The sequence below is a fragment of the Ranitomeya imitator genome, chromosome 5, assembly GCF_032444005.1.
Source record: "Ranitomeya imitator isolate aRanImi1 chromosome 5, aRanImi1.pri, whole genome shotgun sequence".
Lineage (NCBI taxonomy): Eukaryota > Metazoa > Chordata > Amphibia > Anura > Dendrobatidae > Ranitomeya > Ranitomeya imitator.
The window spans coordinates 403,224,863-403,241,380 of NC_091286.1; the positions used below are offsets into that span (position 1 = coordinate 403,224,863).

At 40.7% G+C, this 16,518-nt stretch overlaps 1 protein-coding gene across 2 annotated transcripts in view; it reads left to right on the forward strand.

The window, feature by feature from the left end:
* ECE2 (endothelin converting enzyme 2) overlaps nucleotides 1-15,901 on the forward strand; it is a 149,048-nt gene extending 133,147 nt beyond the window's left edge. Inside the window, exons 16-19 of one of the 2 annotated variants that reach the window (XM_069726950.1) lie at nucleotides 7,487-7,554; nucleotides 10,566-10,756; nucleotides 14,470-14,565; nucleotides 14,657-15,901. In XM_069726950.1, coding sequence (XP_069583051.1) covers nucleotides 7,487-7,554; nucleotides 10,566-10,756; nucleotides 14,470-14,565; nucleotides 14,657-14,833 — 532 coding nt within the window. In that variant the 3' untranslated portion in view covers nucleotides 14,834-15,901. The remainder of the gene's footprint in view (nucleotides 1-7,486; nucleotides 7,555-10,565; nucleotides 10,757-14,469; nucleotides 14,566-14,656) is intronic. The other variant, XM_069726949.1, reaches the window with a different exon arrangement.
* The last annotated feature ends 617 nt before the right edge of the window (nucleotides 15,902-16,518 follow it).

Here is a 16,518-nt window from a genome sequence, read left to right on the forward strand (position 1 = left end):
CAGGGTGCATTATCCTGCTGACAGGCCACTGTCTATAGGAGTAACCATTACAGAAAGGTGTGTACTTGGTCTGAACAATAATTAAGTTAGAGGTACATGTCAAAATATCATCCACACGAATACCAGTACCAAGGGACGCCTTCACACTGCCTCCGCTGGCTTCCATATTGTAGTGTATCACGGTGACATCTCTTTCCTAGGTAAGCAATGGACAGTTGTCAGACTGTCTACATAATGTAAAAAAATGTGATCCATCACTCCAGGTTACATTCATCTATTGCTAGCTAGTCTGTTTCTGATGCTCACATGCTCATTTTAGATTTTTTCAGCACTAGACAGAGGTCAGCATGGGCTCTCTGATCAGTCTGCAGCTTTGTAGCATCATGTGGGGTAAGCTTTAGTGCATTATTGGCACGGACATTTTTCTATAATAGTCAGCATTAACTTTTTTAGCAAATTGTGTTAAAGCACCTGGGAATAGTCGCCAAAACCTACTGTTTTGGATATGGATTAACCCATTGTGTCAAAGCTGCTCACATCCTTACTTTTATTCACTTTACTACTACCAAAATGCAAACTTGAAAGGAAACCTGTTAGGCAGCATGAATCAGAGATCGGCTTCTGCATTTTAAACCTCTATAACCACTTATAAGGACCACAGTCCAATTTTGCGCCTATGATAAGTGTCATCAGTGGGATCTCATTGAACACTAATATGTACGACCTACAAATGATACCAAAATCCATGAAACATGCCATAGCAATATGTGGTAACTTAAATCGTAACCTTTAATCTCTTAATCAACTTAAAATAACAGATATGTAAAATATTTTTAGTCTAGCCGGACTTAAAGTGCAAAGACAGTGCAAACCAAGACAAAATTTATATACACTGCTCAAAAAAATAAAGGGAACACTTAAACTATAACTCCAAGTAGATAAAAATTCTGTGAAATCAAACTGTCCACTTAGGAAGCAACACTGTTCGACAATCAATTTCACATGCTATTGTGCTAATGGAATAGAATACAGATGGAAATTATTGGCAATTATCAAGATAGACTCAATAAAGGAGTGGTTCTGCAGGTGGGGACCATATCTCAGTACCAATGCTTTCTGGCTGATGTTTTGGTCACTTTTGAATGTTGGTTGTGCTTTCACACTCGTGGTTGCATGAGATGGACTATACAACCCACACAAGTGGCTCAGGTAGTGCAGCTCATCCAGGATGGCACATCAATGCAAGCTGTGACAAGGAGGTTTGCGGTGTCTGTCAGTGCAGTGTCCAGAGGCTGGAGGCGCTACCAGGAGACAGGCCAGTACACCAGGAAATGTGGAGGGGGCCATAGGAGGGCAACAACCAGCAGCAGGACCGCTACCTCAGCCTTTGTGCAAGGAGGAACAGGAGGAGCACTGCCAGAGCCCTGCAAAATGAGCTCCAGCAGGCCACAAATGTGCATGTGTCTGCACAAACGGTTAAAAACCAACTCCATGAGGATGGTCTGAGTGCCCGACGTCCACAGATGGGGTTGTACTCACAGCCCAACACCGTGCAGGACACTGGGCATTTGCCATAGAACACCAGGATTGGCAAATTTGCCACTGGTGCCCTGTGCTCTTCAGAGATGAAAGCAGGTTCACACTGAGCACATGTGACAGATGTGACAGAGTCTGGAGACACCGTGGAGAGTGATCTGCTGCCCACAACATCCTTCAGCATGACCAGTTTTGCAGTGGGTCAGTAATGGTGTGGGTTGGCATTTCTTTGGAGGGCCGCACAACCCTCCATGTGTTCGCCAAATGTAGCCTGACTGCCATTAGGTATCGAGATGAGATCCTCAGACCCCTTGTGAGACCATATGCTGGTGTGGTTTGCCCTGGGTTCCTCCTAATGCAGGACAATGCCCGGCCTCATGTGACTGGAGTGTGTCAGCAGTTCCTGCATTGAAGCTATGGAATCCGATTGAACACATCTGGGACATCATGTCTCGCACCATCCACCAACATCATGCTGCACCACAGACTGTCCAGGAGTTGGCGGATGCTTTAGTCCAGGTCTGGGAGGAGATCCCTCAGGAGACCATCCGCTGCCTTACCAGGAACATGCCCAGGTGTTGAAGGGAGATCATATAGGCACGTGGAGGCCACACACACTACTGAGCATCATTTCCTTGTCTTGAGGCATTACCACTGAAGTTGGATCAGCCTGTAATTTCATTTTCCACTTTAATTTTGAGCATCATTCCAACTCTAGACCTCCCGGGGAAAATTAGTTGTGATTTACGTTGATAATTTTTAGGTTTTATTGTTCTCAACACATTCCACTATGTAATAAAGATTTACAACTGGAATATTTCATTCAGTGGTATCTAGGATGTGGAATTTTAGTGTTCCATTTATTTTTTTGAGCAGTGTATATATCCGTCACAGAATAATATATACCACGTCCCTTACGCTGGCCGACATACAGGAAGATTATTCCCAGCAGTATTCAATGGTAACGTACATATTTGAGTATATGATACAGATTAGATCTACACATCTATATGTCAAAAAGAATATGTATTAACTCCTTTGTACTGACCCATGTAGGAGAATTCCTCCTGGCAGCATTATATAGTAGCATACATATTAGTATTTGGTGCAGGTCAAACAGTATAGCAGAAGCACTCCTATCAGAGGTGAGGGTGCATACTAGTACTAAACATAGATTGGAAAAGTCTCACCCAATATGAAGATCAGGAGTAGAGAGGTCTGTTCTGACACAGCCCGCCGGCCCATTAGTCACCATGCCATATTCAGGGTATGGTCAGCTGTAAGGTGGGAGCAGCACTGGTCTGCACTTTAAGTCTGGCTGGACTAAAAATATTTTACATATCTGTTATTTAAAGTTGTTTAAGAGATTAAAGGTTACGTTTTAAGTTACCACATACTGCTGTAACATAATTGTCCTTCAGTGGTTTCAATATATATGACCCATTGCTATCACTACCAAAATCCATAAAACAATTCATAAAAAAATGTGATTGTTCAAAAGCTCAATTTAAATAAATCACAATTAAAGGGAATCCTTCGCCAAGTTTTTGTCACCTAGTTTGAGAGAAGCATAATACAGATATAGAGACCCTGATTCCTGCAATGTGTCACTTACTGGGCTGCTTGCTGCAGTTGTGATAAAACCAGTGTTTTATCAGCTGATGATTATCTCTAAAGGACTAGTAAACCTGCTGCTATGTAGTCTTCTATATTCATGAGCTCTGTTTACCCCTTCCCCACCATTGGTAGTTTCCTGCCTATGCACGGTGTACACAGAAAGCTGCCAATCAGTGGTGTGGGCGGGTTAGACACAGCTCAGCATTCAGAGAACTGGTAGATCTGCAGCTGACAGAACACTGATGTTATCAAAACTGCAGCAAGCAGCCCAGTAAGTGACACATTACTAAAATCAGAGTCTTTGTCTCTACACTATGCTCCTCTCAGATTTAGGCTATGTTCACATGTTGCGTTTTTGCTGCATTTCTTTTAATGCAAATAGTAAGCTGCGTTTTACAGTACCAGCAAAAGCTATGAGATTTCAGAAATCTCATACACAGACTGTTTTGTTTTCCTGACTCAAATGGGAAACTGCTGCGTTTTTAAATACTGAAGCATGTCACTTCAACATTTTTGCCCAGTTCTTTTACCACCAATGAGTAAGTGCAAAAAGGCAGATACCAGGTTTTGCTGCATTATAGTGACAAAAGCAGGTGCAGCAGGATGTGAAACCCATTTATATTTGTGATTTTCTCACATTTAACCCATAATGTCTTGGTCACCTCTCCTGAGAATGACAGTTAGGATTAGTACAGTTTAATTAAATTAGTGTTAAAGTAAACAATTTCCTTGAATTTCAATTGAATGACCGACCAATATGTAAACCTAAACATTGCCTGACTAATGTGTGAAATTGACAATGCCAGACCATCTCAATAACCCAAAGTAGACAGTGTCCTCCCTACAAAATGCTCTGTCAATGTCTTAGGCTGGTTTCACATTTGCGTTTAAAAACGCAGCGTTTTAAACGCAAATGCATTTGGTGAAAAAACGCATTTAAACGCTGCGTTTTTGCATGTTTTAACACAAACGCGGCGTTTTGACATGTTTACATGCGTTTTTTCCTGCGTTTGCGTTTTTGAAACGCATGATGAGAAGTGTGTGACAGCTGCCAATCATCAAAATCAACTAGAAAAACACTATAAACAGAAATACCTAGGGTTAGGATCCCTAGTAACCCTAGGGATCCTAACCCTAACACAAACTCTAACCCTAACCCTAAAACACAAACTGTAACCCTAACCCTAACCCTAAAACACAAACTCTAACACAAACTCTAACACAAACTCTAACACAAACTCTAACACAAACTCTAACACAAACTCTAACACAAACTCTAACACAAACTCTAACACAAACTCTAACACAAACTCTAACACAAACGCTAACCCTAGCCCTAAAACACAAACTCTAACCCTAACCCTAAAACACAAACTCTAACCCTAACCCTAAAACACAAACTCTAACCCTAACCCTAAAACACAAACTCTAACCCTAACCCTAAAACACAAACTCTAACCCTAACCAAAAACACAAACTCTAACCCTAACACAAACTCTAACCCTAACCCTAAAACTCTAACCCTAACACAAACTCTAACCCTAGCCCTAACCCTAGGGATCCTTACCCTAACCCTAGGGATCCTAACCCTAAGGGATCCTAACCCTAACCCTTAGGGCTAGGGTTAGGATCCCTTAGGGTCAGGTTTGGGGGGGTGGCTTTTCAGTGTGTATTCTTGTGTTTTTCTATAAAAACGCATGCAAATGCATGTGCTTAAAAACGCATGCGTTTACATAGACATCAATACATTTTTTTTGCGGCAAAAAAACGCCGCTAAAATTACTACATGTTGCATTTCTGCAACACAACGCATGCAGAGAAAAAACGCATGCGTTGTCAAAATGCATGCAAAAAAACGCATGCGTTTTTAATGTTAAGTATAGGGAAAAAACGCATGCGTTTTTTTGCGCAAAAACGCAAAAAAAACGCAAATGTGAAACCAGCCTTACTTGGATAAATGATTCCAGGCCAATTGATAATTTGATCAATTTGCCTCTTTTCCAAAAATGTTTTATAGTGTCACATACGTTTTGCATTGGTGGCCTACACCTTACATTGTTCACGCTTGAATGGTGGACGCAAAGCTAAACTTTGGGATACTGAAAAACGCTGCAAAACTCGCAGAAAAAAAAAACACAGCAAAATCTGCTTTTTGTAATCAGCTTTTTTTTTTTTACTGCTTAGGCTACTTTCACACTAGCGTCGGATTCGGCCCGTCGCATTGCGTCGGGCCGAGAATCCGACGCTAGCGTTTGTTGCGCCGCACAACGGGTGCAGCGGATGCATTTCTCCAGCGCATCCGCTGCCCCTTTGTGAGGTGCGGGGAGGTGGGGGCGGAGTTCCGGCCGCACATGCGCGGTCGGAAAAAGCGGTCCGTCGGCAGCAAAAAAGTTACATTTTAACGTTTTTTTGCTCCTGGCGGTCCACCACAACACGGCGCAACCGTCAATACATCGGTAATGTTACTCTCTGGGGCAAAAACGCATCCTGCAAACAACTTTGCAGGATGCGTTTTTTCCCCTAAATGACGCATTGCGACGTATTGAAAATGACGCTAGTGTGAAAGTAGCCTTAGAGAGCAGGTTTTGCCTCCAGAAAAAAATGCAGCAAAAATGCAAGGTGTGAACATAATCTAACTTTAAAACTGCTTCAAAGAAGGCTATTAGTCAGCGTAAAAATCAAAACAACACTGAAAAACCATGGTCATAATCGTGAAAAACACATATAATCAATGTAGAAATGTACAATGTTCAAATAATGAAGTGTAAAAACTACGCATTACACAGGTAATGCCAATATGTAAAAACTTATTGCTGTCTAGTGTTAGATCGCTCAGCCCTGTTTCATTAGTATTTTAAAGTGTATATTTACAAGACACCATGCCTACATATATTAGTGGGTCAAAATACCCAATGGTTAGCAGTTACTTCTATCTGGGGGATTGGTTATAATCAGGTAACATACCATTACGGTATATATGTAATTACCTATGATTATACACTGATATAGGGCAAACTAATACCGTAATAATATGAATATTGGATTACATAATTTGCAGAAGACACCTATAGCTAAAATGAATTATCAATCACTTTCACATACAAGTCACAACTTACTACTATATCATCACAGTAGTGAGCCGGTGTTCTTTGATATCGCAGCATCACCTCATATGTATGCTTGTATTGGCATTGTTTTATCTTTTTAGAACACTAAGATCATTGCATATTAAAGGGGTTATCCGGTCCAAATCGATAAGTCTGCAATCACTCTGTGTATCATGGAAACCCCTTATATTTCCATTGACAAATAATGGACCTGAGTGGGAGCTTGTTTTCTGTGGGCTAAGTTGACGTTTTTATTAACAACATTTTGGGGTACAAAACATTATTTGATCGCTTTCAGTATAAAGATAGTTTCACATTTATCCTGGGCTCATTGCCAAGCAGTTCCATCACGGTTATTTCCATTTAAATCCCCAAAACATGCAATTCAGATGAAACCTATAATGAGGCACATCACTTTGGAGTCTGTTTCAGTCGGTCGGTCGCCGTTATTCATTCATTCTTCACTGTGGTAAAAACAGCACTGAGGAATGAGAGCCTTAACGATCACCATTGAAAAGTGTATCAGTGAAGGGGTTAAATATTCACTGGTATCTTGCCTGATGATAACCATACCCAGATATAAGTAACTATTTACCATTTGGTATTTTGACCCACTAATGTTTGTAGACATGCTGTTTTAGTTGTAGACTTTATATACTAATGATACAAAGCCAAAAGATGTAGCTTAACACTGGACGATAGGTTAGTACATATATTTACCAGTATGATAGCTAAAGCGAAGTTATTTTTCACATTGCAGGTGTTCTGCAGAATTTCTGCATAAATTGGCCAAATTAAGCTATTTGCATTTGTGGCATGAATTTTAAACACTTTTTGTTCTACGGTTTTTGTCTCCTTGGTTTGTCAAGTTTTAAATAAAACTGCCATGTTTTGGCTACTTCCTGTTATGTAGGTTTGATAAATCAATATTCGAAAAAAAAAATGGTTTTATCAATAAATAAGTTCTACAAATGAGAATACAATGCCGTTCTTCAATAAAAACTATAGATACTACAAATCCGTATTTTTATAGATTATCCTAGTTCTGAATACAGTAACATAAGTATGGCGCGGATATACGGTACTTGTGCTCTTATAAGCATCATTTGTATTTGGATTCTGTGCTCATTATAGTCATTTTAAAAATCTTTTCTTGTTAAGATTCCTGTTTTCTCTGTAGCATGTCTGATCTCGCTCATACTTTCCTTCTCTTCTTTCTTCTTTAGGGCTCTAAATTTCGGGGGTATTGGAGTAGTGATGGGACATGAACTGACGCATGCATTTGATGATCAAGGTTTGTTACATAGTTAATTGGTCAAAAGCTTTATATGTCTAAGAAGAGTTTAGGTTAACTAGTATAAAAATGTTCTTAAAGTGAATTTGTCTCCTTATTTTACAATACAAGCTGTATGTATTCGAGATAAGCAATTTTCATCAGGTGGAATTTAATTCTCTTAGAACTTTATAAAAATGTGTATTCTCCAGAATATTGATTTTTTTTGTAACTCACATTGGGTGAAGTCAACAAAAATTACGAACAGCTGCGACAGACATTATATTGAAATGTAGAAGGCCAAGCAAACAGATAAAAATAAAATAAATAGTATTGACCTTATGTCTCACCTGTCCCGTCATCTGGTCCTCCGCACCTTTACTTTTCACCTCGCCCGTCAAGCGCTTCCTCTTCGGATGCTTCACTCCATACCATGGTTTTCATCACTAACTAGACTTCTCACGCACTGTTTCATCCCGGCACACCTTGGCCTAGTCAACACAGTGACTTCAGAGAACTAATTGGAGACTGAAGACACACAATGGAGTTAAGGACAAAGAGGATGCACGTGACAGGAAGGTAAAAATAAAATACACAGAGGGCTAGATGATGGGATAGGTGAGTAGCGAGGTATTACATTTTATTCCATTCTACGTTTAGAATGAGAGACCTAGAGTATAATAAGGAATATTCCATTTGTATTATTTTGCTGCAAATCAAATTTCCCTCTAAAATCAGTGTGATTTGCCAAATTTCCGGAGCTTCCCATTGCAATAATATAGCAGGAAATCCGCGAAAAATCCGCAAAATTAATGAACATGCTGCGTTTTTTTCCGCAATGCGTTTTTATTGCGGAAAAAAACGCAACATGTGCACAAAAATTGCGGAATGCATAAAAAATGATGGGATGCTTAATGTAAGAGTTTTTTAAGCGTTTTTGCAGTGGAAAACCGCTGAAAAAATGTGAAAAAAAAAACCGCGAAAATCCAGAACATGTGCCTTAAACCTTAGATTTCTAGAAAAACAACCTTTCACTCTTATAAAATATATATAACCTCTTAGCATTCTCCCAAGCAGCTTAATAAGATAGTCACCTGGAATTGCTTCCAACAGTATTGAAGGAGTTTGCATAGGTGCTGTTGGCTGCTTTGTGTTCACCGTGTGGTCCAACTCTTCCCAAACCATCTCAATTGGGTTGAGTCAAGAGATTGTGGATGCAGTAACATATCACGCTGTACTTCATCCCTCACTCTCTTGGTCACATTGCCCTTGCATAACATGGAGGTGTGATTTGGGACATTATCCTGTTGCAACACAAATGATGGTCACACTAGGAGAAAACCAGATGGGATGGCATGTTGTTGCAGAATACTGTGATACCCATGTTGGGTAAGAGTGAGTGCCTTGAATTTGGAATAAATCCCCAGCAAAGCACCCACACACAATCTCACCTCCCCCTTCATGCTTCACAGTGGCCACTACACATGTGGGAACATCTGCTCACCTTTTCTGCATCATAGATAAATATAGTGGTTGGTACCAAAAATCTCAAATTTTGATATATCAAACCATAGCACAGATTTCTACTTATATAATGTCCAATCCTTATGTTACTTGGACCAAGCAAGTCTCCTCTTGTTTGCAGTCCTCAGTAGTGGCTTTTTTTTAACAGAAATTCGACCATGACAGCCTGTTTCTCCCAGTCACCACTGAACAGTTCATGTGGAGATGTGTCTGCTACTTGATGCATCATTTGTGAGGACTGTTATCTGAAGTGCTCTCAATTAGATTTTTTTTAGACTGTTATCTCTGATGAACTTATCCTCTGCAGTAGAGGTAATACTTGGTCTTCCTTCCTTGGGATAATCCTCATGAGAGCCAGTTTTATCATAGTGATTGATGACTTTCATGACTACACTTGAAGATGCCTCAAATGTTCTAGCAATTTTCTAGATTGAATGACCTTCGTGTCTTAAAGTATTGATGTCTGAAGGAATGCCAAAGTAATGTAAAGCTGCCATCAGAGTAAAAGGGGGTATTTTTTCAAACGTGATTCTTTATTCCCATATGTATTCATTTGTAGTTTTGATGCCTTCAGTCTGAATCTACAATGTGCACATTCCAATAGGAGCTAGGAAAACCATTCCTTGAATAGGTGTGCCCAATCTTTTGACCAGTACTGTATTATTAAATATTTTTAAAACCTTTTTTGTTACTCTTTTTAAGGGACTTGAATCTGCACTTATTCTAGACTGTAATATAACTATATTAAAGTATATAGCTAAAGTCATGGTTCCTTAGACAATGCTTCGTCCTGTTCTAATCTCCTTGATAGGGAAGTCATGCTAGTCCAAAATGGTGCACCCCCAGGATTGTGTTCCTTAAATGCCACATTCAGAAATCGAACAGTTTAACATTCAATTCAAGGGTCTAACAGCAGCAATCAATGCTCAGCTGTATAACACAACTGGCCAGGTATGTTGTAGGCTGGGCTCCTGAACTAACTCCATATTTCTGCACCAGTGTGTGACATACACATACACACTGTGAACAGGTTCAAATAGAATAAAAAGTCATTCTAAAGAACATCTCTGTAACTCCGCAAATAACCAGATTTACTTTAAAGGGATACCAAATTATATTGAAAATATCCTCAATTATGGGTAATTCCCACTGAATGTCTATTGGGGACTTTGTTAGAAAATAGTCTCTCCTACTGTTATAAATCTTTGATATTGCTCTCTTGGGTGCATTATTTAGTCCTAAATCATGAACTGAAAGGCTAAAGGTGTTGCAACCGCTTGATTAAAAAGTAAAGTTATATATTTAGTTTCACTGCATGGATACTCCAAGTGCATACACCATATGGTAGTCTGACTGATGAAAATGTGCATTATTTGTTGGTCATTTTTAAATAATTACATTTTCCATTTACCCATACTTGTTCCTACCTTGTTTATATGGATCACCAGATTAAATGGGCTTTTGCTGCGCACTTACATATCTCTGTTGAATTATAATTTCTATGGCAGGACGGGAATATGATGAGGAAGGTAACTTACGTCCTTGGTGGCAAAACTCATCTCTGGAGGCATTTAAAAATCGTACTGAGTGCATGGTTAGTCAATATAATGCTTACAATGTGAATGGAGAGAAGGTCAATGGACGTCAAACACTTGGGGAGAACATAGCTGACAATGGTGGCTTAAAGGCGGCATATCATGTAAGTGCCAGAATGATAAGTATTTGTGCTATGTGAAGTACTGGCCTAAGTGTAACTATTTTGCTATTTGTGGCAGCAAAATCCCAAGTAGTACTGCTATACAATTATTATTATTATACATTTTTATAGCGCCATTTATTCCATGGCGCTTTACATGTGAATACGGGGCAAATATAGACAAGTACATTAAACATGAGCAAATAAGGCACACGGGTACATAAGGAGGGAGGACCCTGCCCGCGAGGGCTCACAGTCTGCAGGGGATGGGTGATGAAACACTAGGAGAGGGTAGGGCAGGTTGTGCGGCAGTTCAGTAACTTCAGGATCACTGCAGGCTGTAGGCTTGTCGGAAGAGGTAAGTCTTCAGGTTATTTTTGAAGGTTTCTATGGTAGGCGAGAGCCTGATGTGTTGGGGTAGAGAGTTCCAGAGTATGGGGGAAGCACGGGAGAAGTCTTGGATGCGGTTGTGGGAAGAAGAGATGAGAGGGGAGTAGAGAAGGTGGTCTTGAGAGGATCAGAGGTTGCGTGTAGGTAGGTACCGGGAGACCATGTCACAGATGTATGAAGGAGACAGGTTGTGGATGGCTTTGTATGTCATTGTGAGGGTTTTGAACTGGAGTCTCTGGGCGATAGGAAGCCAGTGAAGGGCTTGACATAGGGGAGAGGCTGGGGAATAGCGGGGAGACAGGTAGATTAGTCGGGCAGCAGAGTGTAGGATGGATTAGAGTGGTGCCAGAGTGCTAGAGGGGAGTCCAGAGAGTAGGAGGTTGCAGTAGTCGAGGCGGGAGATGACCAAATAATACCTCTACATAGTGATTGAAAAATGCTGCCATACGCAAATCACCGGTAAATAATACATCTATACCATGGTTAAATAGTCCCATCATACTATAACTAAATTACATCAGAATACTTTTTCAGGTTCTATCTGTATTGAATCACATCAGCTCTCAGCTCTTAATATTGAAAACTCTTGCGGTAGTATTACACATGCCATTTTTTGTCACACATCTAAAAGTTTACTATGAAATTCATGGTAAAACCACACTTAAAAAAAAGAATATGGTTTTCAAACTTGACATGCACTAATTATTATTTACGACTACATGGTTTCCTCTTCAAACTTTGTATGTGCTTAATGGGGAAGATTTATCAGGCTAATTAGACAGTGCAAACTTCGAGTAGACAGTCTGAGGATATGTGCACACGGCATCACTTAGACACCATTTATAAATTGTAAGCAGGGCCCTCATGCCTCCTGGAACTGCTGAACTATGTGTTACTCAGTAATGTCTTTATTGGCTGCACTTGTTCCAGCTTAATGATAAAGTGCTGCAGAATATGTTGCTGCTATATACCGTATATACTCGAGTATAAGCCGACCCAAGTATAAGCCGACCCCCCTAATTTTGCCACAAAAAACTGGGAAAACTTAATGACTCGAGTATAAGCCTAGGGTGGAAAATGCAGCAGCTACTGGTAAATTTCAAAAATAAAAATAGATACCAATAAAAGTAAAATTAATTGAGACATCAGTAGGTTAAGTGTTTTTGAATATCCATATTGAATCAGGAACCCCATATAATGCTCCATAAAGTTTATGATGGGCCCCATAAGATGCTCCATAATAAAATATGCCCCATATAATGCTGCACAAATGCAGATTATAGCCCCATAAGATGCTCCATACAGACATTTGCCTCATATAATGCTGCACAAACGTTGATAATGGCCCCATAAGATGCTCCATGTAGACATTAGCCCCATATAGTGCTGCACAAACATTGATTATGCCCCATAAGATGCTCCATGTAGACATTTGCCCCATATGCTGTTGCTGCGATTAAAAAAAAAAAAAAAAATCACATACTCACCTCTCGGTGCTCAGGTCCCCGGCACTTGCTATATTCACCTGCTCCCCGTTCCACTGCCGCCGGCCGCCGCTGCGTCTTCCCTGTCCTCTGCACTATCGCGTCATCGCGCCCTCTGACCTGAGCGTCAGTGCAGAGGACGTGGAAGATGCAGCGGCGGCCGGCGGAGCAGGTGAATATCGCGCACTGCGTAATACTCACCTGCTCCTGGCGCAGTCCCTGGTTCCCCGGCGCCGGCAGCTTCTTCCTTTAGTGAGCAGTCACATGGTACCGCTCATTACAGTAATGAATATGTCCATATTCATTACTGTAATGAGCGGTACCATGTGACCGCTCACTACAGGAAGAAGCTGCCGATGCCGGGGAACCAGGGACTGCGCCAGGAGCAGGTGCGTATTATTACACAGCTGATGCTCCACCTCCCCTGCCGACCCCTGGGAATGACTCGAGTATAAGCCGAGAGGGGCAATTTCAGCCCACACACACACACACACACTGTATATGCAGTACGCTGCCTCTTGCGCGGTACCACCAGTGGAACACTATCGCGAACACACTGCTGCTGGGATCAGACGAATGATTCACTGACTGCCGCCTCTCTGTACAGGAGGAGCGCATGCGCAGTTTTAATTTGACCGCCGCTATCTGTCTGCACAAGGATGGAGGTGGTCTGATTTACTGCCCAGGCGTGAATTCCACTCAGGCGCAGTAAATCATTGGGCTGATCCTGGCGACAGATGCGGGACGTGTCTACAGGCAGAGGAAGCTGGTCACATGAACAAAACTTCATTTTAAAAATTGTCTGTGTCTGACCGTGTATGGAGCATACCACATCTCCTGGGTAGGGGAGGAAGCAAAAAACAATACTGACATTACAGCAGGGGATCTCAGAGGATTTCTTTTGTCAGGTAAAATATTTCACTGACTGTTTTTAAACAATATTTTACCTCACAAAATGTATCCTCTGCGATCTGCTGTAATGTGCGTATTGTCTTTGACGGGAGAACACAGCACAGGAAGGAGAGAGACAGCAGACAAGGGGGATAACACATGGAGTAGACAGGTCAATGAAGAGAGCACAGACGGGAGAAGTCAGCACAAGGGGAAAGAGAGAGTGGATAGGTGGGTGAGTACATGGGGGGAGAGATTCTCAATGCTGAAAAGCCTGCCCCCATCGTGACATTACTGCCCTCCCAATGCAATAGCATCTGGCCTCCATCTAAGTAGTTATTAATATTGCTCTTTGAATCATAGAACATTTTAAATAGCTGTTTTTCTATACAATTTTGGCAAAGACATTCCAAAAGGTTACACATCGACTTACAATAAGGAAACAAATAAATACTGACTTAAATCAGATCTAATCTCTTAGACTTGATGAGGCTCTTGTAGTTGCCTTGAAAATCCATGACAGAATGACTTTATAATCTTGATATTTGATTGACCTTTTTTTTTTATTTCAGCTAGAGTTGTACTCATAAAATGCTCATTTTAAATTCACGCAGTAAAACTTTGAAAATTCTCTTTCGAATAGCTGTATAATCCATTTTTAAAGCAAGTTCATCAGCCTCTTGAGGTTTTCAGAGGTCGATTTAATAATGTATACAATGTGTGTAATTTCAATGGAGTGGATAGTAGTTAGACATTCAGCAGTTGGGTGTATAATGAAGGTAAGGAACATATATTTCGTAGATTAAAAAGAAAAAAATAATTTATGATTCAATGCATAAAAAATATAAAAAATACAGGGTGGGGATTGTATACTTTTGGAGACTTTGAATATAAAGTAGTCCATAACCTCAAGTTTAGCTCTCGATTTGCTCATTTGTTTTTTTTTTTCAGGCCTACAAATCCTGGTTACAAAAACACGGTGAAGAAAAGCGATTGCCAGCAGTGAAACTGACCAACCATCAGCTTTTCTTTGTGGGATTTGCACAGGTGATGTCCACACTGAGCTGCTCTGATAGCCCTGACAAGGCGTTTTTGCTGTCATTTTCTTGAAACTAAGCTATTTTACTATCTTTTGTAGGTTTGGTGTTCTGTGCGGACCCCTGAGAGCAGCCATGAAGGGTTAGTTACAGATCCTCATAGCCCAGCCAAATTTAGAGTTATTGGGACCCTGTCAAATTCAAGGGACTTTGCTGAACATTTCAACTGTCCCAAAGGGACCCTGATGAACCCAGGAAAATACTGTGATGTGTGGTAAAAGGGTGGATGTGCGTACAGCTTTGGCAATCTGTGAGGGCTGTGTGGAGTGATGAAGTGTATGAGAGTGTGAATGTGAAGGTAAATAGTATGTGTGCTGCGAGATTGACCGTAAATGAATGTATCTGCAAGAGTACATGCAGCTAGCTTGTCTGTACAGTATTATGATAATGTAGGACATAAGAGTAACACAGCACTGCCAAAGATCGAAGCAGCACTTAATGGCCAGGGAAGAATGCCCTAGTTGTCAGTAGGATAACAGAAACAACCTAGACTACACCCCAAACTGTTGTAACATGGAAATAATGTAGTGCTAGCCTACAATTCCACTGGCCAATAATAGGGAAATGCTCGTTCCCGATTACTGGCCTATTTAAATAGGTCGCCAATCACCTGACAATGGCACAAAACATTGATTGGGTGAAAGGATTTTAGGTTTGTTTAAAAATCATTGTTTTCAGCAGCACATGGTCTTAAATAACAAGACATGTGCTGCTGACAACATTAATGTTCTATGCGCACACAATTGTATTAACTATCAATCTGAGTGCAAGTGTGGTTGACTTCTCTAAACAGGCTATTACCGCAATCATCCGCCGATCAGCTTACACATAGTTGATCGGCAGTCATTTAAACAGTCACGTTTGACCAGTGTAAATTCACCCTTAGTCCAGCAATCTTTAATCGGATGACTATGAGCCATCTAGCTTTATACAGTATAAACCCTACTTTGTAGTCAATAAATTTATTCAGCAGATCCCATCAATTTCAGTTGAGTCAACCTCAATTTAATGAGAGATGACAGACAATCCCACAATTTTCACTGCTGTCAGGAAAACTTGGATCGACAGGGTAGATTTTATGTATGTGATCCCCTGTTTCTTTGGCAGCAAGTGGCATCTCAGTTGCTGCTCATCTCCACATACATGTGTATGTTCCACATACATATGTGTATGTGTATTAGTATGTCAACTTTTCATAGCTTTTAGTCCTGCCTTGCCTTCAGCTTTGCAATGAGGAACCTTTACCACAAATAAATATTCATTTTAATATAAATTGAATGTAACACATTATAAAGAAGAAAGAGTTTGTACCTTTACAGTAAGTTATAAGGTATGTGCACATGATGTCTTTTAGATGCCGACATCCCTGATGCTTCAGGAAGGCCAACTCTGTTTTTCCAAGAAGTGTCTTTTTTATGTCTCCTCTGAATTTTTTTGCAGTAGCTTTGCCACCATTCTTTTTAAAGAATGTACAAATAGTGAGAGGATTCCAAGCAAAAGCCATCAGAAGAATGGAACAGTCACTCGTAAAGAAGCGCTCCCACTAACAATTGTATTGTTTTAATGTGTGTATGTGCATGTAATGTAGTTTGAGTGTGTTAATATACAGTACTCACCTACCACTGCTCTTCAGTGTCCGTGGCCATTTTTCTGGTTTTCTCACTGATGTCACTGAAAATGAGACCTGCCGTGCTTACTTTATGCTCTAAGGGTGAGCCGGAAGTCGCTGTTACAATAAAAGCCTATGGAGCCTTGTTCTGATGCTCCATAGGCTTACTGTGTAAAAGTCACTTCCATGACCAGGAGTCAGCAGAGAGGCGACGTCATTCATAAGAGTCAGAGACCGGCTCTGGACTCCGGAGACAGCGGCAGTAGGTGAGTACTGTATAGTAACACATTCACT